Here is a 25,281-nt window from a genome sequence, read left to right as displayed (position 1 = left end):
CTTCACGTTTGCTCTCATTTCTACTTATTTTTCAAAATAATTGTTAATGTTCATATAAACTATTCATGGGTTAATTTGAAGTATGGTATTTTTCTCATTTGGCATTTTAAACAAGATGCCTTGTATTCTACCATCAACTGAACACATTGATAATATTATCTTATTTCTTCTATAATCAGCATTCATCATAAAATACAGAAACCAAAAGCAGACTTCCAGGATAAACTGATATGACAATCCAGCCTTCCCCAATCAGAGTTTTGGGTATATAACTGCCAGAAGTTATAGCAATGGAAAAACTGAGATGCTATCTTCAAATTGTCCCAAGCAACAAGTCCCTCATATCTATTTCAGTTATTTCAGGATAAATTTAAAATTTAGCTATGAAGACTTATGAATTTTCTGCACTGAATTTTTATCCATACTTGCTACTCACTGACCATACCCTTAACAAGAGCAATATTGCATAATCATCATTTGTGTAAACAGACCCTCATACTAGTTGAGTTATTCAGTTATATATTAAGAAAGTACCATTATTTTTCAATCAAGGCATGAACATCACTACCACCTTACAAAATATCTATTTCAAAAGCAGAATACAAGTGAATACTAATTCTTTGGGAACCTTGGCAGTTTCTTTCATGTTCTGCTTATAAACTTCCTGAAAAATGTATTTGGCCACTGCGGGAAACAGGATGTTAGATTATATGGTCTTTGATCTTATTCATGGGGTGGCACTTCTTAATTATTTGCATTTGTGATGTTAAGTCTGCAATAAAATTTAAACTGTTGAACTTCACTGTTAACATTAAAATTGCTTATCAGCATTTAGTTTGAGCTGATATTAAGTTAACTCTAAGTCAATCTTTATAAAGTTCCATATATTTTAATGACTTGGGTTGTGGAATTAGAAGTCAGATTTTGCAAGATCTTTGTAACAGTAAGTTATTTAACTTGTCTTAAGCAACCAATTAATAATTGCTTTTTGGAAACAAAGGAATAAACAGAAACTAAACCAGAATTATACAACTTTATTTTCAAATGTACTACATTTGAGCCCATCCTTACTTTACCTCCCCTCAATGCTAGATTTAATAAAAAAAATTCTAGCAATTATCTAATAAAATATTCTTTAGAAAATACTTCCTTTTCTGAACACAGAGGAACACTGGCTTTTATAATAAGATCTGTGTAAGAATAATGCAAGATAAGATGAGATACTTCACATCATATCCATGAAAATAAATGACATCATTGGTGACATCCATCTTGCCTGAGCTAAAGTCTTTGGGAATTTTTATTTATATATTTATTTGTTTCCTGCCTTTATTATTTTTACAAATAACTCAAGGCAGTGAACATATGCAATGAACATATGCAACACATCTTCCTCCTCTTATTTTCCCCCACCCAACAAGAATCTCGTGAGGTGGGTGAGTCTGAGAGCGTGACCAAAGTCATCCAGCTAGCTTTCATGGGTGAGGCAGGACTTGTAAGATATACTATATCAATTTGGGTTATTACAGAAAGACTATCATCCATAGTAAGTTATTAAAATCCATATGAATGGTACTTCTGTTTTATCCACAAATCATTTCATCTTTTCAAAGTTCTGCACTATCTTCTATCTTTGATTTATTCTCTAACCCAATTTTGTGTATTTATCCATGTCATTCTGACCAAGTATAATCCTCCCATAACATAGCATGATGTAACAAGATACAAGGTAGATGTATATCAATTTAAAGAACTGTCAGTATATACATATCATCTTAAATATACAGTATAGATGTAAGTTCATTAACCTTCTTCTAAAACTGACATGCAGAGTTTTTGTTGTTGTTGTTAATTGCGAAGTCGTGTCCGACCCATCGCGACCCCATGGACAACGTTCCTCCAGGTCTTCCTGTCCTCTACCATCTTCTGGAGTCCATTTAAATTCACACCTATTGCTTCAGTGACTCCATCCAGCCATCTCATTCTCTGTCGTCCCCTTCTTCTATTGCCCTCAATCTTTCCCAGCATTAGGCCCTTCTCCAGTGAGTCCTTCCTTCTCATTAGGTGGCCAAAGTATTTGAGTTTCAACTTCAGGATCTGGCCTTCTAAAGAGCAGTCGGGGTTGATCTCTTCTAGGACTGACCGGTTTGAACGCCTTGCAGTCCAAGGGACTCGCAGGAGTCTTCTCCAGCACCATAGTTCAAAGGCCTCAATTCTTTGCGCTCAGCCTTTCTTATGGTCCAACTTTCACAGCCATACATTGCAACTGGGAAAACCATGGCCTGGACTATACGCACTTTTGTTGGCAGGGTGATGTCTCTGCTTTTTAGAATGCTGTCTAGATTTGCCATAGCTTTCCTCCCCAGGAGCAAGCGTCTTTTAATTTCTTGGCTGCAGTCCCCATCTGAGGTGATCTTTGAGCCCAGAAAAATAAAATCTGTCACTACCTCCATTTCTTCCCCATCTATTTGCCAGGAATTGAGAGGGCCGGATGCCATGATTTTGGTTTTCTTAATGTTGAGTTTCAAGCCAACTTTTGCACTCTCCTTCTTCACCCGCATCAAGAGGCTCTTTAGTTCCTCTTCACTTTCTGCCATTAGAGTGGTATCATCTGCATATCTTAGGTTGTTGATATTTCTCCCGGCAATCTTAATTCCAACTTTTGATTCATCTAGCCCTGCCTTTCTCATGATGTGCTCTGCATATAAGTTAAATAGGCAGGGCGACAGTATACAGCCTTGCCGGACTCCTTTTCCAATTTTGAACCAATCAGTAGTTCCGTGTCCAGTTCTCACTGTTGCTTCTTGACCCGCATATAGGTTTCTCAAGAGACAAATGAGATGGTCTGGTACTCCCATCTCTTTAAGAACTTGCCACAATTTGTTGTGATCCACACAACAAAGAATCATATAGTCAATGAAGCAGAAGTAGATGTTTTTCTGGAACTCCCTAGCTTTCTCCATGATCCAGCGTATGTTGGCAATTTGATCTCTAGTTCCTCTGCCTCTTCGAAATCCTGCCTGTACTTCTGGTAGTTCTCAATCTACATACTGCTGGAGTCTAGCTTGTAGGATTTTAAGCATAACTTTACTAGCATGTGAAATGAGTGCAATGGTGCGATAGTTTGAACATTCATTGGCATTGCCTTTCTTTGGAATTGGAATGTAAACTTACCTTTTCCAATCCTGTGGCCACTGTTGAGTTTTCCAAATTTGCTGGCAAATTGAGTGTAGCACTTTTACTGCATCCTCTTTTAAGATTTTGAATAGCTCAGCTGGAATACTGTCACCTCCACTAGCTTTGTTGTTGCTCAGATTTTCTAAGGCCCATTTCACTTCACATTCTAGGATGTCTGGTTCGAGGTCAGTGACCATCTCATTGTGGTTATCTGGGATGTTAAGCTCATTCTTGTATAGTTCTTCTGTGTAGTTTTGCCATCTCTTCTTAATCTCTTCTGCCTCTGTTAGGTCTCTGCCATTTTGGTCCTTTATCATGCCCATCTTTGCATGAAACGTTCCCTTCATATCTCCAATTTTCTTGAAGAGATCTCTGGTCCTCCCTATTCTGTTGTTTTCTTCTATTTCTTTGCACTGTTCATTTAAGAAGGCATTCTTATCTTCTTCTAGCTACTCTCTGGAATTCTGCATTCAATTGGGTGTATCTTTCTCTTTCTCCCTTGCCTTTCGCTTCCCTTCTTTCCTCAGCTATTTGCAAAGCTTCCTCAGACAACCATTTTGCTTTCTTGCATTTCTTTTTCTTTGGGATGGTTTTAGTTGCTACCTCTTGTACAATGTTGCGAACTTCCATCCATAGTTCTTCAGGCACTCTGTCTATCAGATCTAATTCCTTAAATCTATTTGTCACCTCTACTGTATATTCATCAGGAATATGATTTAGTTCATACCTGAGTGGCCTAGTGCTTTTCCCTACTTTTTTCAATTTAAGCCTAAATTTTGCAACGAGAAGCTCATGATCTGAGCCACAGTCAGCTCCTGGTCTTGTTTTTACTGACTGTATAGAGCTTCTCCATCTTTGGCTGCAGAGCACATAGTCAATCTGATTTCTATGTTGACCGTCTGGTGATGTCCATGTGTAGAGCCATCTCTTGGGTTGTTGGAAAAGAGTGTTTGTTATGACCATCGTATTCTCTTGACAAAATTCTATTAGCCTGTGCCCTGCTTCATTTTGTACTCCAAGGCCAAACTTGCCTGTTATTCCGGTTATCTTTTGGCTTCCTACCTTAGCATTCCAATCCCCCATGATGATAAGGACATCATTTTTTTGGTGTTAATTCTATAAGGTGCTGTAGGGCTTCATAGAACCGGTCAATTTCATCCTCTTCAGCACCAGTGGTTGGGGCATAGATTTGGACTATTGTGATATTGAATGGTTTGCCTTGGATTCGAATTGAGATCATTCTGTCATTTTGGGGATTGTATCCCAGTATTGCTTTTCCTATTCTTTTATTGACTATGAAGGCTACTCCATTTCTTCTGAGGGATTCTTGCCCACAGTAGTATACCTGATGGTCATCTGAGTTAAATTCACCCATTCCTGTCCATTTTAGTTCGCTGATTCCTAAGATGTCGATGTTCAGTCTTGTCATCTCTTTTTTGACTACGTCTAGCTTGCCTTGATTCATGGATCTTACATTCCAGGTTCCTATGGAGAAAAAATCTTTACAGCATCGGACTTTCCTTTCACCACCAGATATATCCACAGCTGAGCGTCCTTTCGGCTTTGGCCCAGTCGCTTCATTCTTTCTGGCGCTACTAGTACTAGCCCTCTGCTCTTCCCCAGTAGCATATTGGACACCTTCCGACCTGAGGGGCTCATCTTCCAGCGTCATATCTTTTTGCCTTTTAGTACTGTCCATGGGGTTTTCATGGCAAAGATACTGGAGTGGTTTGCCATTTCCTTCTCCAGTGGATCACATTTTGTCAGAACTCTCTGCTATAACCTGTCCATCTTGGGTGGCCCTGCACGGCATAGCTTATAGCTTCATTAAGTTACGCAAGCCCCTTCGCCATGACAAGGCAGTAATCCATAAAGGCGATGCAGAGTTTAAAAACATCTATATTCAATAATTTAATAAATAAGTTGCAATATGATTAAACAACAAAGGAAGCCTCTAATTAACTGTAGCTTCCCTTAGCTTCCAAAATAGAAAATTACTATTCTGAAACAAATCATGGTATTAAGAAATTTGTGAATCAAGTGGTTGAAAAATATTTGTATAAAAAAAAATCACAAATTGAAAGTCCAAAGCTGATTAACTATGAGAAGAGAGAGGGAGAGGGCTGCATTAGGGGAAAAATAGTTTTTTCTTGTATCTCACAGTCCTCTGTGAGCAGTTTACAATGGCATATTGTCCCCAACAATCTGGGTCTTCATTTTACCAACCTCAGAAGGATGGAAGGCTGAGTCAACCTTGAACCAGTCAGGATTGAACTCCTGGCTGCGGGCAGAGTTAGCCTGCAATACTGCATTCTAACAACTGCACCATCACAGATACATGAACATTTAATTTTTCTTATTGCTTTAAAGATCTCTTCACAATTTTCATGCAATAACTCCTAAAACTAAGTTTCAAGTATACATTCAGAACAGTATAGAACAGACATGTCAAACTCGTGACGTCACGTGACATCGCGCAACGTATCAGGATGGTTTTGCCAATGCCGGCAATGGGGTGGGTGTGGCTTCCCAATGGTGCATCTGGCCCGCAGGCCAGCAGTTTGACACCCCTGGTATAGAAAGACCAATTTCTTATTCATGTTATGCCTTTTGCTCACGTTTTTTCAGCTAAACAAAAACAAATGTGTTACTTATCCGATACTTATCCACTTGGGAGATAAAATGCTTGCCATACTTAAACGCAATTCCATTCCTTTAATGAATATCACCTTGAGCAGAAACCATTGTTTACAGAAATGTAATTAACTGAAATAACTCTTTCAAGTTTATTGCATATATTTTAGCTTATTAAACCTACAACTCAGGAAGTATGCAAACAGTAATTTTAGCAAGTACTCAATATACACCCACCTCAACTTATTAATTGGCATTTTGAATTATATAATCATAAGTCAGCTTTTAAAAAAACAAGTGTGACAATCTGCAGTAATATTTATCTATTAAGATGTTCACTGAATATGGTTTCAGATCTGCTACCTCTGTTCCAAAAGGCCCTCAAAACAAATTCTTAGTGGAATGGTCCTATCACAGTAAGGTGAAGCTAGAAAGAACTCCTCAAGTTTAAAAGCAGGTTGGCCCTAGAATGAATCAGCAAGAGAAGCTATGAGATATCCATTATTATTTGAAAAAAATATATATCTGAAAAACATTTATAAATGGATCTTTTAAGTACAGAATGTCCTGAACTTGAAAAAATAGTTGATAAATTATCAGAGAAGGTATGAAAGGACTATCTAACCCACGTAATTACCAAATTTATAACTCTGGAAGTACCCAATCGCACCTTGCATCAGATTTAGGATAGCATGTTCTGACTCATTCCCAATCTGGAGCATGAACTGAGGAAAATAGAGTTCTAATACTTATGTATGAGAAAAATAAGCCCAAGAATACCTTTATTTTTTAATAATCAGAATAAATACATTATAGGAAAGATGTATCATTATGAAGCAATAAAGAGTGTCAAATTCCATATATGAATATGAAGATGGAACTAGTATTGCCTTCTTACCTTAATCTGCTTAGATCGCTTTCACAGCAGTCTCAAATTTCCAATAATCCTTTGCAACTGGAATCTAATAGAGGCTTCCTATCCTTGATCACCATGGTTACATCGTCAAACATACACATTTATCAGAAAGGCCAAAATAAAATGGGAAAAAGAAAATATTCTTCCAAAAGGACAGAAATATAGATAGCTGTAAATAAAACATTTTTACAACTTTGCAGCAAAACAAATTGATCAAGAAATAATTTACAAGAGGGAACATGAAAAAGGAAACTACGTAAACAGTATTAAACTGAAATATTGTCTTTGAAAATATTAAACATTAGAATATTTGCATGTCGCAAAGAGAAGAAATATGAAAAAAGAGGCATAGATTGTTTTATAAACAAACTGAAAGAAAGAGGTTCAAAAATAAATCACTTAGTCATTCACAAAAGGAGTATAATCTCACGTAAAGCCACTCAAGAAGATTGTAGATGAAAATTGTGTGCAATTCTAACAGAAGCCAAATACATGTATCTTTTTCTCTCTACTCTGTCATAGTTTCAGTACCTGTTCAAAAACTGTAACTGGGCTTGCACAATGTGACATTAAGATTTGACAACAGATTTGTAGAGTACCAAAAGTACATTAGAGAAAAAGCTTAGCAAGAAAATTGGAACTGGAAATAGAGCAAATTAAAGACATTAGTCCACTTCAAGAAATCTAAAACAACTTTGAATTTCTATATCATGCTTTAGGTCCACGCTTTATAAGTCAAATCACAGCCCTAAATTCTATGCCTACCATAGGTCTATGGCAAATAACAGAGCAGGGCAAATCATTTTATTTACAGCAGCATCATTTATTCAGTGGCAATTCTTATCGAAGTGTCTTCTTTGCCCACACGCTCTACCTATTTTGCACATATAACCTGGGAAAGCCTTCAAATGGCAAGATACAACAGTGGATCAAGTGGATACCACAGACTCTGAGCTTCAAATAGCAGCATTCAGAATCACCACAAACAATAGCACCCATCTGAATCACTTAACACACCTGTAGTAAGTATGTAAATGAATCACTAGCACACGGTAATTGATTCAACTTTGGAGACTGAGGCCAAAGTCTCAAATACTGTAACTAGGGCAGAGGTAGGCAACCTTGGCTCTTTTATGGCTCGTGGACTTCAACTCCCAGAATTCCTGAGCCAGCCTGGCTGGTTGGCTCAGGAATTCTGGGAGTTGAAGTCCACGAGTCATAAAAAAGCCAAGGTTGCCTACCCCTGAACTAGGACATTAAAAACTTGAGTGAAGTTGAAAAAAAATCAGAAGAAAACCAACAATGTTACATTAAAAGCAATACACAATATGAAGTTAAAATGTAGAACTTTCTTTGGACTGAGAGTCACATTAGTTTTTGAATAGTGTTCTGAAGTATGTACTCTAAAAAGGGAAAGAGTCAGGAATGCAAAGATTACTGAAGTATACTCCTATAATTAAATTAAGAATTGTTTAATTAAAAGACTTAGTTTTTCTCCATATATCAAATTAATTTCCTATAAAATAATTTGATTTCTTTATATAGAAGGAGGGTGAAGAAAAAATAAATTTGCTTCTAATTCATTTCTAATGTCTGCAGTGGAGACAAGGGGAATGGCAGTGATTACCTTAAACTAGATTACCCTAAGATTGTTGTCATTTTCCTATTACCCAAAGTAATGGTCTTTATTGCCCTCTTCTTTATATAGTGACACCTATCTTCCCTGTGGGATAAGCCAACCAAAAACTGACATGTTTTAGGTATTTTCTTAGAAATGCATTTATTTATGTTGATTTCCCAGCTACAATATTAGCTGTTTTAACATTTCTGTAAAATGAGATGTACTGCCAGTATCTTTCTCAAAGCTCTACAATAGAACTTTCCCAATATCATTTAAATGATTACCGTTTTGCTTCTTCTAGATGGCATAAGTATTCATAAGCAATATTCTGACGTCTCCTCTCATCCATCTCCTCTGCTGAAAGCCGTTCATCATCCACAATAGCTGTAATTAGAAAACCAGGTCAAATTAAATGTAAAGAGGACCGGTCATGGCAATACTTTTAGTAGGGCAGAAGACACTATAAATTAGCAATTGCTCATTATGAACTGAGCTGATTATTTAAAAGATAGATTTAAGTTCCATGTTTTATATTCCATATTTTTCATAAACATTTTGCATTTCTATTAAAGGTGAAATACAAAAAACAAAACAAGGCAATCAAACTGGTCAGTTCTAGAGATCAACCCTGACTGCTCTTTAGAAGGACAGATCCTGAAGTTGAAACTCAAGTACTTTGGCCACCTAATTAGAACGAAGGACTCACTGGAGAACAGCCTAATGCTGGGAAAGATTGAGGCAATAGAAGAAAGGGACGATAGAGAATGAGGTGGCTGGATGGAGTCACTGAAGCAGTAGGTGACAGCTTAAACGGACTCCAGAAGATGGTAGAGAACAGGAAGGCCTGGAGGAACGTTGTCCATGGGGTTGCGATGGGTCGGACACGACTTCGCAACGAACAACAAATTAATTACCAAAACACTAAGAGCACAAATTCTGAAATAGAAGAATTTAAGAAATTAAATTCCAGTTGGCACGGTCCAGGAATCCTTGTCTGCTATCACTCCTGCCCTTTAGAACATCTTGTCCCCTAGAATGAGGTTGGCTCCTACCTTCCTGACCTTCTAGAAGAGCTTCAAGACCTGGCTCTGCTAGTTGGCTTGGGATTCCAAAGGGGGGGTTCACATTGGGGATGGTTAATACATTAATAACAGATCCCACCTCTATCCCTGCTTATCCCACTCCCTCCTTCCCCATTTTTAGCTAGGGTTGTGTATTATATTTTTGTAGTATTTTATTTGTATAATTTTATCTTTTTAATATTGTAAGCTACCCACAATTATCCTGTGGTAAGATAAATGGCCAATTGTCTAAATAAATAAAGCATTTAAAACTGCAGTAAGATATACAGCCAATTAATTGTTTAAATAAATAAACAAACAAATAAAGCATTTAAAACTGTAGGTTCTTAATGATTTACTAAAGACCTTCTTTCTATAGCCACAGATTGCCAGGGCCTCCCATTCCAGGTAAGTTGTAGGTGGCACAATAACTGAAGCTGGGCAAAGGTACCCCTGGCCATTGCCTCTGCCTGCCTATCTAGCAGTGACCATGAGGGGGAACTCCTCAAATCACAAACTTGCTCCTTCAGAGGAAATGCCATTCCATTCATAGTTATAACTGGAGTTGACAACCCTTCCGACAAACTATTCTGTGGTTCTAGGGTTCAACCTCAGCCTTTTTTAGTTTATCAGACCACAACAGCTTTTGTTTTCACAGTATTTCCATATTATATTTCCAGCTTGGCCTCGTATAGATGTAAAGCCGTACACTAATGATAATACATTCCAAACCACAGCTGCCCTCTCTCAGCAATTTCATGCAGACATTAAAATCAGTAGAAAGAAAATCAGACCTTTCAGCATCCCACAAATGAGTTCCACGGGGTGACCTCCGCATTCCCGACACAGAACAGTCCATTCAAGAAGCAACAAAACCATTGAAACATAGTATCACTCATTCCAAATTCTTGCAGATGGTCAAAATATATCATGGTCAATAGTACAATAGTACTCAACACTGTTGAGCAATCTACCAAGACCAGAAGGGTGCCTCCTGTCATCCAGGTTATGACAAAAATTCTCCACCAGAATAATCACTATCATTTTTGTCCCAGCCCTAGACCTAAATTCAGATTAAAGTTTTCTACAATAAATATCTAGAGTCAACTGTGGGGCAAACTCATTAAATCCACAATAAATGGCTATTAGTACTGAAATATAAATTGTATCAAAACTTGATTTACTTCACAATGCCATTCAAAAAGCAGTTCCCTCAGTGAGGAGTCACACAGGGCTGCATTTTGACACCACCATTATTGATTTTTTTCTACCAGAGTTGGCACATAGATACATCCCAATGTTATTTTCCTTTTTTTTAGATTCCAATTAGTTTAAAATGTGCACTAAGATCATTTGCCATTCATTGTACAGATGATAAATATGAAAAGACAAAAATATTAGTATTTGCTAAGCGCCCTTGAATCCATATGGGGCAACTAAGTAGACACAAAACTGAATAAGCTAAAGTTTTCAGGTTTCTTGGAATTGTCTTCCAGGCTTTAGGTCACAAGAACACACATCTAGATTATGTAATTAGTTACACCCACAGGTCAGCTTTAGCAATTAAAACTTGTTACAGAACAAGAGGTGCCTTTTTTGTATCAGCCTCTTTTTTTTCCCCCACAGCTATTTACAGCCAAGTATGTACCCAGTTATGGTATGGTCACAGCTAGGCCCTTATGATAATTATTCAGAATTAGAAACTGGACAATCCAAATTCTTAAGACATAGTCTCCAAGCACCATTGCAAAATGGGACCAATTAACATTGAGACAAAAAAAGGGGGGGCCTGATTTTCTTCACATAATGCCTGGGGTTAATTTTTTCCCCATAGGTTTGACCTCCCTGACATTAGTAGACAATTTTTAGTGCTTAGATGGAAGTGAAAACTCCTTGTTAAATTGCTATTTTATGAGTTTTCACAAGAGGCTTTTCTTTCTTTGGGACATGAACAAGCCAGGAGAATCTTAACATATTCTGGATGTGGAAATACAAGACCAGGATCTACTGCCAAGGAATGCTTTCCTGAGCAGCCAATCTTATATGTTTAAACTGCAAGTTACTTAAACAATATTAAATATCCACAATGAGAAGGCCTTTTAACATTGGCAACCATTTTGAAAGGCAGATACAAAAAAATTCAAGACTACATGCTACTTGATTATGTCCATGTGTTACAAGCACCATAAAATTTATTACCCACATTTTACTGTACTGCTGCTTTTATATAGATATTATAATCCATTTTATTTCCCCTTATTTGGTAAAATACTCAAGTCATTCTGATATTTTCTACCTCTCTGGATATAGCCAAATTCCGTTATGCTACTAGTAAGACAAGATTCAAGCTGACTGATCTCCATCCTTCAGTACTGTATAGTATAACTGTGCCTAACTTTTAAACAATACTAAATAAGTATAGATAGATGTCGCTTTATTCTATTTTATTTTAACCTAAGAATTTTAGCTTTATGTCTAAATTTTAGATAAATAACATTGTTTTTTGATCCTAGAACATAAGACATAGATTAAAAGTATGTCACTATTGTTACCACTGTAAGATATGTTTCTGTTATTTATTTAGTTGACCAAGTGTGGTTAGACATACAAGGAATTTGTCTGAGTGCTTCTATACAGGAGACAAATTCCTTGTGTATCTAACCACACTTGACCAAATAAATAAATAAATAAATAACAGAAACATATCCTACAGGGAACAATAGTGACAATATACTTTTAATGAAGTCTTATGTTTGGTCTACCTTTTTTACTTTGTTTGCTAACTGTTTTGTCTATGCTGGTCTTTGTTCAAAATAAGGACAAACATGACATCAGCCCCTTCCCTACTTGCCATCGGAAAGGCTTCAAGGTGTGTCTGGAAGTCATGGCAACTGGACTTCTTTTTCTTTTGGTTTGAAACCTTTTGCTGATCAAAATAGCTTCTTCAGACTGAAGATCCCCAACACTCTACCTATTATTTCAAGACATGGAGTTTCCAAACATCATTGTTAGATAGATCTAGCCTTCATATATTTATTTAATCAAGATTCACTGTCATTTAAGCTACTAATTATTGGAAAGTAGATTTCCAAATCCTCTTTTGAAGCAGTTGATAAAAACATATGCAACTTCATATATCAATATAACCTTTTAATTAATAACTGCAGGGATAAGGAAAGTTATGAATACTTTAAGCAATTACCCATTTATCTCAGCCCCAAATCACATCTTTCTAACTCCCAACTGTCAACTTATAGATTATACACAGACATAAACTTCTCATCATCTTTTCCTCTATAATTTAAACTGACTTTCATACCACCCAAAACCTTCTTCAGTCATAGCTAACGTGAAATAGAGGAGTGTAAACAAAGGGCACATTTTTTATAAGACACAAAGAAAAAAAATACTTTTTATGTCTGACAGGCAGAAGAGAGAGAAAAGCACAGAGTCCTTTCTGGCATTCTTCACTGATTCACAATGTATATTGCATACTATGTGAACCCAGTCATTATGATTTATAAAATATGGTTTATCAGCATCATTTATTTAATATTACATAAACATCCAGCTTTTTTTTTCTAGAAACTCTTTTGAAGAAACTTTATCTGAGAGGAGGGGAGAAGCAGTGAGAAGTCCAAATAATTGACTGGACTCCATGATCAAATTTGAAACAGTATTTTCCAAATCTCCAAATGCTATGGTTTCTTGTTAGTATTTATTTTTTAATTCAAAAAACTTAATAAAGTTATTTAAAAATTTATTTTGAATGGTTACCGAGTGAATGGTTGTTAATTAGGGACCATCTGTATGTAAATCAGGCCACAAGCCTAAGTCAATCTCTATTCAGCACAACTTTCAAGAAGAGAATGCTACCCAATCTTGTGCTGCTGAAGAACAATGGAAATGGTACTTCTATATATCTTGAAGGCAGAAGGTGGGAAAAGGTAGTTCTCAACTTACAACCACAGTTACCGTAAGCCCAAAATTTCCGCTGCTAAACAAGGCAGTTGTTATTTTTTTGCCACATTTTACAAACTTTCTTGCCACAGTTGTTTAAGTGAATCACTGCAGTTGTTAAGTTAGTAACACAAATTGTTAAGTGAATTTGATTTCCTCATTAACTTTGTCAGAATGTCATAAAAGCTGATGACATGACTCAGGACACTGCAACCACCATAAATGCATCCAAAACATGACCATAGGATGCTGCAACCAACATAAGAGTGAAAAACGGTCATAAGTAACCTTTTCAATGCTGTTGTAACTTCAAATGGTCACCTAGTGGTTGTAAGTCTATAACTACCTATACTCTGTATATCAAGTTTTTAAAGCTATGAACTATGCCAATTCCTGCAGTGAGTCTCTAAATAATTCCAGCATTATTTATTATTTATTAGAGATGCCCTTCATCTCTAATAAATGTTTTTATAAATAAGATCAATGTAAAATTGAATAAAGCTAAGCAATACAGCAGGGCCTTTTAACCTTTTCACAGATTGTACCACTTTTAAGACGTGACAATATTCGAGTACCACCAGTGCTTAGCAAGGTGTCAAAAACTTGATAATTAAAAAAAATGGGGGGAGGGGATTTTGGGCTTTACTGGTTAAATTCATTTGTTGTTATAGAAATGGCTAAGTTTATAATATTATGGAAGAGTAAAAAGTTGAGGTTCAATGTTAATGCTTCTTTCCTATTACAACAATGGAACTCAGAAATCAATGCCTTTTCTTTTCTTTTTCCCTTCTCCCCCTCACTTTTCCCTTTTTCTCTTACTCTTCGCTTGCAACCCCACCTCATCCTTTGCTAGCAAAAGCCTCTCGCTTGCTCACATTCATGCACACATTGCTCGCACAAGCTTCTTTCTCAGTCTCATTCCCACACATGTTGCTTGCAAAAGCTTCTCTCTTGCTCTCATTCACACACATGTTGCTTACAAAAGCTTCTCTCTTGCTCTCATTCACACACGTTGCTTACAAAAGCTTCTCTCTTGCTCTCATTCACACACATGTTGCTTACAAAAGCTTCTCTCTTGCTCCATTCACACATACGTTGCTTGTTGCTCGCAAAAGCTTCTCTCTTGCTCCATTCACACATACACACATTGCTCGCACAAGCCCCACACTCGCTCTTTCACTCACCCTTTGCTTGCAAAAGCCACTCACTAGCTCTCTCCTCACCGCTTCACTAACAAAAGCCTCTTCTCTTCTCTCTCTTTCTCTGTTTTTTTTCTCTCCTGCCTTTTATAGCTTCTCCTCTCTTCACCTCCTCTTTCTCCTTTTCTCTTCCGGGTCCGCCAGAAGCTCCAATCAGCATGCAGCCACGCAGGCAGATCCTGGGGCTTCTGCCAAGCCCTGCAGCTCCAGCTGGTCTCCTTCAAGTCTGTGTGGTGTGGCTTTAGCTGGTTCCCTCCCCCGCTACACTTGGCTAGGGGTCGCGTATCACCTGACCGGTGCTAAAGTACCACTGGTGGTACGTGTACCACTGGTTGAAAAGCCCTGCATACAACAATTAAAACAATTGGTTCCAAATGCAGGATTTGAACTTTCAGTCAAAATCAGTATTGCTAGCAAAATTACTTAAACAATTTTGAAATGAATTGCATTCCCGTATCTAATAAATTGGCTGCTGGAACAACTTGAGCCATTTGGGGTTATTCTGATGAAAGTATTCTATTATCATGCTTCTTGTTCCTGGGTATGCAAATCAAGATTACAAACTAACCTGTAAAAAAAAATATTTATATAAAAAGTCTGGCTTGGTGTTGATGCAAAATTACTACACATTTTCAATATATATCCGTGCATGTATAACATCATTCTACAATATTCATGGATTAATGAAAGATATTTAAAATTAGATAACCTGAATTTTATTATTTTCAATCATGCAATAATGAAAGTTACGTGCAACTGTAAAAATTACAAAAAGTAAACACAATGGTGCCAAACAAGATAAGATAAGCAAGATTAGAGATTATTAGTGTCTCAAACTTCATTGTGAGTACAGTATTAAGACTTTCTATTACTAGGAGGGCATAAATTACTGATGTTAGGTATAAGCAGACATATCATAGGACAAAACAAGCATAACCATCAGTATAATTTACCAAAATAGCTACAGATTCTGCCATCATCCAAATAGAGAATAATTTGAACCTGAAGAATCAGGAATACATTTCCACACATTTAAAAAGACTTGGGGCTTGTTTCTTCTAACATCAATCCTACTTCTAAAACAAAAACTGTAGTTTCCTTTCAGATCTAAGATTCTATTCCAACTTTCATTTGGAATCCTTCAGATGTAGTAGAGCTTCAATTTTCAAAATTCTGGGTATTGCTGTCCTAGTGTATGGGGGAGGTAGGTAACAAATTTGAAGACTGCTTTATCCAAAATACTATAACAATTCTCTCAGAAAATGTATGTCGGTGTATGTTAGAAGTGAGGGGGAAGGTCACTAAGCATACCAAAACTATTAGCTCATTGGAATGAGATCCATATTAAATTTTAAACTCTTATGAGTCCAAACACATAAAGCTTCTTTAAAATCAAGTTTCCAGTACATCTATTCATACTGTCTCCTCCAATTATTTTCATCCTGATGGATATCTAAAGAGTTAAATGACTATCATTCTTAACCACTAGTATCTTCAACATCTTGCTGAAAATAGTGTCAGTTATAGCCTAATACATGTGACAGGGGGATATCAGACTTCTATCTTATTACCATTTATTCTATTTTAATTGGTGACAGTTCTCTCTTAATTCTACTGCCTGAAATCCTTCAATTAATAATAATAAAGGCCTGAACTGATTAACTCCTCCATGCAAAGATTATGTTCCACTATTAAGAACAGTTACTTGGGGAAAAATGTGTTTCTATAGCTCAAACTATTTTTCTTCAGTATCTCAGAATTTAAGAACCATTTTATAATCCATTTTCCATTGCAAAAGACAGGAGTCAGAATTAAATGCTATGGTGGAAATCATCCACTGAACTGACTCATTATTCAGGCCAAGATCTCTTAAGGTCCCTTAAGTCTAATTCTATGCAATCTGTCAAACAGATGGAGATAATCCATAGTTAGAGCCATGCATCTTCCCGTCTAGTCAATCAGTTCTTTATTATGGTCAAAAATTAGAATTTCACTTTAAGAGACAGAAATTAAAATTTATAAAATAGAAGTTTAAAAACTAAGTACAATAACCAAATAATAAATATGATTAGCAACAATAGCAAAAAATGGCTACAAAGAAATTGAGTTATATATCATTAACAACTACTATGCATTAAATAAATCTGAATAACCTAGAAACTTAATTAATATACCGTAGCAAGGAAGATATAAAACCTAACTTTGCATTTTTATAAAATGGTACCCCTATAATACATGGATTGCATCTTCAACCACCACTTCAGCACAACAAATTCTTACAGAATAAGAAATATTCTAGAACTTTCTCTGAACAAAAGCTGTTGAAAGTGTATTAAAACATGCTAAAGTTAGTGATCTCCTAAATTTAGGAGATTTGGTTTAACTACTATATTTTAAAAGGAGAACAACTATTAAAAAAACATCTTTAGGAGGGCTGATAAATCTAATTGACTTTCTACAACCATAACAATTAAGACTTGACACCACCTACTTATAGTATCCTAATACCTATCAGTAATACATCATGTGAAAATCCATAACACTGCAGCATCTAATAATTAATCTTCTACAATTTAAAGGTATTTAAACCTTCAGTTTAAAGATATCAATGAGAATCAAACAACCTCAGACCATAGAAAAACAATATTTTCAGCCAGAATGTAAATATAGATAGCCATCTGCTGGTTTCCACAGTATTCACAACAGCTTCAAGGTGAAGAGTTATATTAGGTACATTTCACACTATCTTCCTTGTCTATATAATGTAAGTCAATGTTTTTCAACCTTGGCAATTTGAAGAGGTGTGAACTTCAATTACCAGAATTCCTCACCCCAGTGTGCTGGCTGGGAATTCTAAGACTTGAAGTCCACAAATCTTCAAGTTGCCAAGGTTGAGAAATGCTGATTTAAGTCATTGCCAATGCACAGCAACTATCCTTTCTATAGGACTTTATTTTTTAAAATTATTTGTGAACAACCTTTGCAGAACTAAGGATTGACTTAATCTTTTATGAGGAAGAAAGGGACTACAAAAGTTAGGAGGCTGCCAAACAAAAATGGCTGAATCATGCAAGTGGTACCAGAAATTCTTTTTCTTCCCCCTAAAAATGTTGGAGCTAACTTTTTTTCTACATTATATCTATTTTAGAGGTTACATCAGGTTGGTCATGCATTTTCCACCATAGAACAGAAACAAATGCACTGCCAAATTTATAAAATGAAGTCAGGGAAGGCTGACTTAAAAAATAAAAATAAAAAATAAAAAAGAGGCTGGAGGAGCAAACATCCTGTTATACTTGGTTGGTCACTTAAATGTCACTTCAATGTCACTTAAAAGAAATAGCTAAAGATGTACTATTTCAGCTTTTCCACTTTGCCAATGAAGTACAGATGATATTCAGTCTCATAAACAGTTTTTTTACTGGTCTTTTGTTAAGGAGGCTTACACTTCACGTGCAATTATAGAACAGTTAGATGTTGCAAAGCATCATGAAGAATTAAGAAAATGTAATATGTACACTATTTAATAAACTGGGACCAACTTGAGATTTGCACCTGCATAAATTAATGATTAAGAAAGATATGGTATTGCCTTACTATCTCTTGCATTTACTTTTATAAATTGATAAATTGATAAATTTATGCACCTCCATAAATGAATGATTAAGAGAGATATGGTATTACCTTACCATTTCTTGCATTCACTTTTATAAATTGATAAAGAGAGAAACGTCTGCTTTTTTTGAAAAAAAAAAAGATTACATAGATAAGTAGAACATAGAAACATGAGTCTCCCAACATTGCTATGGCAACTAGAATAAATGGTAGGCAAGTGGACTGAACATCAAATTGAGCTTTTTGTTAAAAAAAATCTTGTGCCTTATAGAATGTTCAAAACAGTAAAATGGCAAATCTTTGTCTACCCTCAGTATTTAGCCATCTTGAGAGAAAGGTAAAGACATACCAAAAATCACATTAAAAAATCTGTTTGAAGAATAGTAAAAAGGTAGGATTCCATAAAAAAGCAGCTTTATGAGGAATGTTGCTATGTTACAAAACAAATCTATACATATTATAGAAAGTTGAAACCATAAATTAGTTGAATGGGTACCAATGAATACAAGGTTTAAGGTAATAAGACTTACACAAGTGGCTGAAAAAAAGCCAGCCTATATATAGCCATCAGAACCCAGAGGAAGATAAGTATGTAAGTGGATTTTGACAAAGTATCCAATAAGCATTTGTTATTCCAGCTTTCCTTAATCATTGAACTAAAATTCTCATAATCCCAAGTGAGTTTAGCCAATAGTACTATAATCTAAAATACAACTGGAGGATTCCAGTTTGGGATGGAGGAAACTGTCAGTAAAATATGAACATTAACACACCCTATACTATTCTTACAAAAGAGTGGCCTCATAGTCAACACCGGGTGGGTTCATTTGTTAAGTATGGTTTAACGTAGAATAGCTGGGTTCACAGAAGATGCTATGCCAGTGGTTCTCAACCTTTCTAATTCCGCGACCCCATAATACAGTTCTCCATTTGTGGTGACCCCCAACCACTTATACATCACTGGGTGCCAGGGGTGTGGCCAAAGAAAACGGGGAAAAAATGGCGGACAGCCTTGTTTGGCGACCCCCGTGAAATGGTCGTTCGACCCCAAATGGGGTCCCGACCCACAGGTTGAGAACCACTGTGCTATGCCAATACCAAATAAATCACACTATGATTATGCATGATGTACAAAGTTATTGCACTCAAGCACAATTACAAATATAAGCCTAAAATCAGATGCTTGCAATAATGCCGATAATTTACCTTTCTATATTGCAGTGGAAAAGTTCACATAAACCAATAACCAAAGACAATGGCCTGATCCACAGATAATACTAAGCTATAACTGAGTGGGTTAACAAATCATCCTAAGTCAAAACAAACTAATCACATAATAAATTGTTATAGGTTAACCACAGTTTCTAATTATATAAACAATTTATTTATTATATTCCATAATGTATTATTCTCAAATACATTTTTAGTAAAACCATGAGAAAATGCCAAAAAGTAAAAACAAAAACAGGCAGATAAAAAAGATGATGAAACAAAATGGGAGATTTAATCAAGAAGTAGCTTTAATACTGAGGGTGTGATGCAACATTTTACCAGTAATTTAAAGGGAAACACCACAGAGCTAAATTATCGAACCTGAGTAGTAGTTCTAAATTTCATATGCTATTACATTAGCTTCATCTCTAGGAGACAGGAAGCATAGAAGGAAGATGAAAGAATCTCTGGAAAGACTCGTGGAAAGTGGAGAGGTAGGCCTCCGAGTATTTTGGCATCAGAAAAACCAGCAGTTTAAATTGGTCAATGGGCATTCTTGACTACACTGTCAGATGACCACCTAGGAAAGTATTACCCTCTTCTTTCTTATTCTGCTTTTATTATTTTTATAAGTAACTCAAAATTGGTGAGAAAAGTAAGGTTCTACATTTAGGCAAGAAAAACCAAATGCACAGATATAAAATAGGTGGTTCCTGGCTCAATAGCTGTAGCTGCGAGAGGGATCTGGGAGTCCTAGTGGGCAATCACTTAAATATCATTGTGCTGCAGCTGCCACAAAAGCTAACACAATCCTAGGATGCATTAACAGAGAGATAGAATCAAGATCACATAATTAATACCACTTTATAATGCCTTGATAAGACCATGCTTGCAATATTGCATCTAGTTTTGATTGCCACAATATAAAAAGATGTTGAGACTTAAAGAGAGTGAAGAACAAAGATGATTAGGGGCTGGAGGCTAAAACATATGAAGAACAGTTGCAGGTATTGGCTATGTTTAGTTTAATTAAAAGAAGGACTGGGGTGACATGATAGCAGTGTTCCAGTATCTAAGGGGCTACCACAAAGAGGGGGTTAACCTATTCTCCAAAGCACCGAAGGCAAGACAAGAAGCAATGGATGGAAATGAATCAAAGAGAAATTTTCCAGAAAGAACAATTAATCAGTCAGTGGAACAACTTGCCTCCAGAAGTTGTGGGTGTTCCAACACTGAAGGTTTTTAAGAAGAGATTGTCCCCAATTGTCCCCAATTGTCTGAAATGATATATAGGCAGTGGTGGGATTCAAATATGTGAACAACCAGTTCTCTGTGTGGAGGCTGCTTCTGGAAGTCCACTCTGGTCTGGGCAACAAAAATTAGCTACCAGTTCTGCTGAAGGGGATGCGAACTGGCTGAATCCCACCAATGGATATAGGGTTTCCTGTTTGGTTAGGCAGTTGGGCTAGAAGACCTCCAAGGCCCTTTCCAATTCTGTTAGTCCGTTAAAGCAGTGAATATACTTAATACTCCTTCCTTCTACTTTTCCTACTTCAACAACCATCCTATGAGGTGAGTTGGGCTGAGAGAAAGTGACTAGCCTAAAGTTGCCCAGCCTAAAGTAAAGCCTAGTGCAAAATTAAAACTCACAATCTCATGACTTCTATTCTAGCTTGGGGCCTTAACCACTGGACTGACTTGGTCATTCAGATGACATATAGGCTATCCAAAGGAGTTCATACTCCCAAACTACAGGCTGGTCAATAGATGAGCTTCAGTTATTCCTCTAAATCCAGCATGTCACTGTATACAGCAGTGTAATATCACTTCATATCTCATGTTAATTGTTAGAATAGTATAAAATAAAACCTTTGGCTTAAAGCCCACTGATCACTGTTTTGAGGATCAGGGCAGTATAATGGCTAAGGTATGGGAGCAAGGAAATCCAACCCCAACAGTTTAGTGGCTGACTTTTGGACAATCACTTTCCCTCAGCCTACCTATCTCTCAAGGTGCTTGTTGTGGAGAAATAGTAGAAGAGAGCATTACATATATTGCCTTGACACCTGTTACATAAGGTGGAATATAAATCTGATTTTTTAAAAAAAAATTGATCAGGACTTCCACATCCTCTTTGGCATCAACTGAAAAGATACACAGTTGGGTGTTGCAACCAAAATTCTGAATGACATTGCCAATGAGTTTACATAAATGTCAGAAAGCACTAGACTGCAAGAACTTTAACAAACAAAGGCAGTAAATAAATCAACCCATATTTTGGCTTGACTATATTAGCAAGACCTGGATGTATAGTAATAGTTTTAAGATAATTTATTATTTATAAGCCATGAGATGGTGGATTCTATCGTGTTCTAATATTGTAGTATTTCACAAAGCAAATCTATCTTAAGAACAAAGTAAATACCATACTTACGTATCCATCTAGAGTTTTCATGATATATTTATTTATTAAATTTATACGTCACCCTTCTCCCCAATAACTATGATTCTCGGCAGCTTAGAGATACATAGTGCTGAATTATTTTTTAGTGAAATTCTTATTACCGTAATTCTGTAATAAATTTAGGAAAATGAAAACATGCATATAAGTGAAAAACTGAAGATCTGAATAAAATAAGATTTTCAAACTCTCTCTCTCTCCCCCTATACACATATACATATACTATACATATTCTTAAGATGACTGCATATTTTGTAAAGATAACTGTGACCTAAAACAAATGGTCTAAAACTAATTTTTTCAACCACTTTATGTTCTTTTGATGATATACTATTATCTTATTGGTAAAATAACCTACTGAACTTTCACCTCTTGCCTTCAACTAATTTGTATTTAGCTGATGATCACATTAAATTAATAGTCTATGCAGTTCCAAAGTTATTTGCCACTGGAGAGATGCCAGCCAGCTATTAAAAACCCAATCGTACTTTTACAAAGAAGTTGGCTCATAATGAAAAGTTCTGAAGTAAAGCTAAGTAGACAAGCTAAATTAAATCTCAGTTTTATAGCAGCATGTTACAACCTTTTCTTAATAAAGTCAAAGGGGAAACTTTTTCCCAATCAAAAAACACCATGAGAAAAATTATTCTCAATTTTACAGTAGAATGAAAACACATTAGAACACTTAGTTTTTCAAAAGGTAGATTTTATGATTCAAGTCATATAAAGTGAGATGCAAGGTGGGGTTCACAGACATTGCTTTGGCAGTTAAACAAAAATAGGCCACAACACTGTCTACTTTTGAGATACTAATTTAATAGACAACACTCTTCTTTTTGTACGTTTTTATGGAAATAGAACTAAGTATTTAGATAAAAGTTTAAAACAAATTGGAATTGGCTGCCTTTGTTGATGACTGAATATTAATAGCAATACCATTTAGCCCTATATATGGTCCCATAGTGCTTCACAGCACTCTTTGGGCAGTTTACAATATCAACATATTGCCCCCAACAATCTGGGTCTTCATTTTACTGACCTTGGAAGGATGAAAGTCTGAGTCAATCTTCAGCCCCATCAGGATCAAACTCCAGGCTGTAGGAAGAGTTTGCTTGCAATACTGCATTCTAATCATTGTTCTCTTGATTTTATTTTAATACAGGTAGTCCTCACTTAACACCCATTCATTCAGAGACTATTCAAAGTTATGAGACCACCGAATGAGTAGTTGCAATGGGTCCTTGTAGCTTTGGCTGTTGCAGCTTCTCTTATGGTCATGTGGTTGCAATCTGGATGCTCTGTAAGCAGCTTGCAATTAATGGTGATCACATGACCAAGGGATGATGCGACTCCACAGAATCTATCTAATAATAGCAACTGGGACTACTGGAACTGCTATGGTAAGTTGGCACATCATGTGATGTCGTGCCTTATAGCCATGACACTTAACAATGTAACTCCTGCTCCCAATTTTCATGTGGTAAGGATTACTTTTAGGAAGTTCTGAACCTCTACTACAACCATAGTTTAACGGATTACCACATGCATTTGCCCACTGAATGTTTTGGCCCCAGTTTTAATTGTATTTGTATTGCTTACACTCCATTTTCCCTTCTTTTTGTCTTTTAGTTTGAAAGCCCCCTCAAAGAAAGCTTCTATTATTAGTATGATTATTGTCCACAGAAAGCAAAAGCAAATTTTTTATACAAAATTCCAGAGGTTAGGTACTAGAGTGGCTAAGTCATCCAAAACTTTCATTCTGTTTCCCAATCCAGAGGCCCCCAGAAATAAACTATTGAAATACAAAAAATAAACATTTGTAGAGTTTTTCCATAGTTATAAGAAAGAAATAGGTGGATTAAGTCTTCAGTAGTCACAAAGTATTTAACATTTAAGCAAACCAACCCTAAAAGGAGTAGAACAGACTGGAAACACCAACTCTGCCATGCAGTAGCTTCATAATTATCTTCTGTAGGCTACGATTTTTTAAAAATTAAAAGTTTGGTCTCTACATTTTTTATCTATTTATCCAAGGTATCCTGAGATCTTAGGAAGGGAAATAAAACTATGGCTTTTTGATAAAACCTCTTACAGCAAAGTATTAATATTAACTACTGTACTTGACAGTACTATTTATAACCACATATACTTGATTTTTATTGAGATACTTCATAATTTTCTAAAACTGATCCATTTTTGATAATTAAGAACTTACCTTTTCCTTCATTTTGCTTTCTGTTTTTGGATTTAAACTATAGACAGAATGAAATGTCTATAGCACTTTGTATTTTCAATGGAAAACAAACATGCTTTCTATTCTTGTAACCTTTACTGCAAACGCAGATATTCTTATTTAACCAAATATCCTCCATCTAGCCTAATCAAATCTATGTAATTTTACCCATTTAATTTTATAGCTATCGTTAACTGCAGGCAAAGGCTTTTCCAACAGTGTTTTCTTCTGTCCCTCCCACACTGCTTGATATGGGAGGGAGAGTGAATTGTTTGTATGCCCAACACTAGACAATTAGGAGTTCTGATGAATTACAACAATCTGGTATTTACTTTGTGACCTTTTCAATTGTTTAAAGGAAGGGGGTAAGATTAAAAACAAGGAAGAGAGAGGCATAAAGTCACTAAATAACTGCTTCCCCCCAAAAAATACAAGTCTCTATTATCTGTTATCAGAATAGTGTTAATTCACATTAATATAATTTGAAACCTTATTCCAATCCAGCAACACTGGGAAGCACTCATTTTAGTATAATTTTAAGGCAATTATATTTCAATAATTTTAATTATTGTATACAGACCAGACTCACTTCTGGTAAATTTGATTACTAAATAAATAACAATTCTGCAAGCATTAACTATTTTGTTACATGTAGATAATCCTTGCTTAACAAGTTCAATTGGGACTGGCAACGCCATCACTCTGCAAACCATTTATTAAGCAAGACATCAATAACTGCAATGTATGTTTTTACTGGCAGCTTCTCCATTGATCCTGCTTATTGGAAGCCACCTATGAAGCATTTAAATGGCAATCATGTGATCTTGGAACGCTGCAACTATTGTACATGCCCATTGATTGTGAAGCACCAAATCTATCATGTGATCAGGGAAGCTACAAATTTTCTTAATTGCAAGCTATGGTTGTAAAGTTACTTTTTTGGCCCTGTCGTAACTTTGAATTCTTATTAAATAGGATAGTTGTTAAGCAAGGACTACCTGTACTGATTCTGAAATATGTGTAACACTTGATATTAGTATTCTACACCAACAACTGTAATGAAATATTCAGGAAGACCTGAGCATTTCTTACTAAATAATGTTCGGTCTACATCATTTATGACAACTACAATATTATGAATTTGTTCTGTTTGCAGGGAATTGTTTCACAATATGCTTCTCTATACCAAAAA

General features: G+C 36.0%; 1 protein-coding gene across 3 annotated transcripts in view; it reads right to left on the bottom strand.

Moving 5' to 3' along the window:
* Positions 1-25,281, bottom strand: part of IQGAP2 (IQ motif containing GTPase activating protein 2) — a 123,150-nt gene that overhangs the window by 88,748 nt on the left and 9,121 nt on the right. For all 3 annotated transcript variants that reach the window (XM_039364043.1, XM_039364045.1, XM_039364044.1), the window contains exon 2: positions 8,633-8,732. In XM_039364043.1, coding sequence (XP_039219977.1) covers positions 8,633-8,732 — 100 coding nt within the window. The remainder of the gene's footprint in view (positions 1-8,632; positions 8,733-25,281) is intronic.

The sequence above is a fragment of the Crotalus tigris genome, unplaced genomic scaffold (genome assembly GCF_016545835.1).
Source record: "Crotalus tigris isolate CLP2741 ecotype Arizona unplaced genomic scaffold, ASM1654583v1 scf7180000019642.961951, whole genome shotgun sequence".
Classification (NCBI taxonomy): Eukaryota; Metazoa; Chordata; class Lepidosauria; order Squamata; family Viperidae; genus Crotalus; species Crotalus tigris.
Note: the sequence above shows the minus strand (reverse complement) of the source record. Positions and strands in the feature narration are given on the sequence as shown.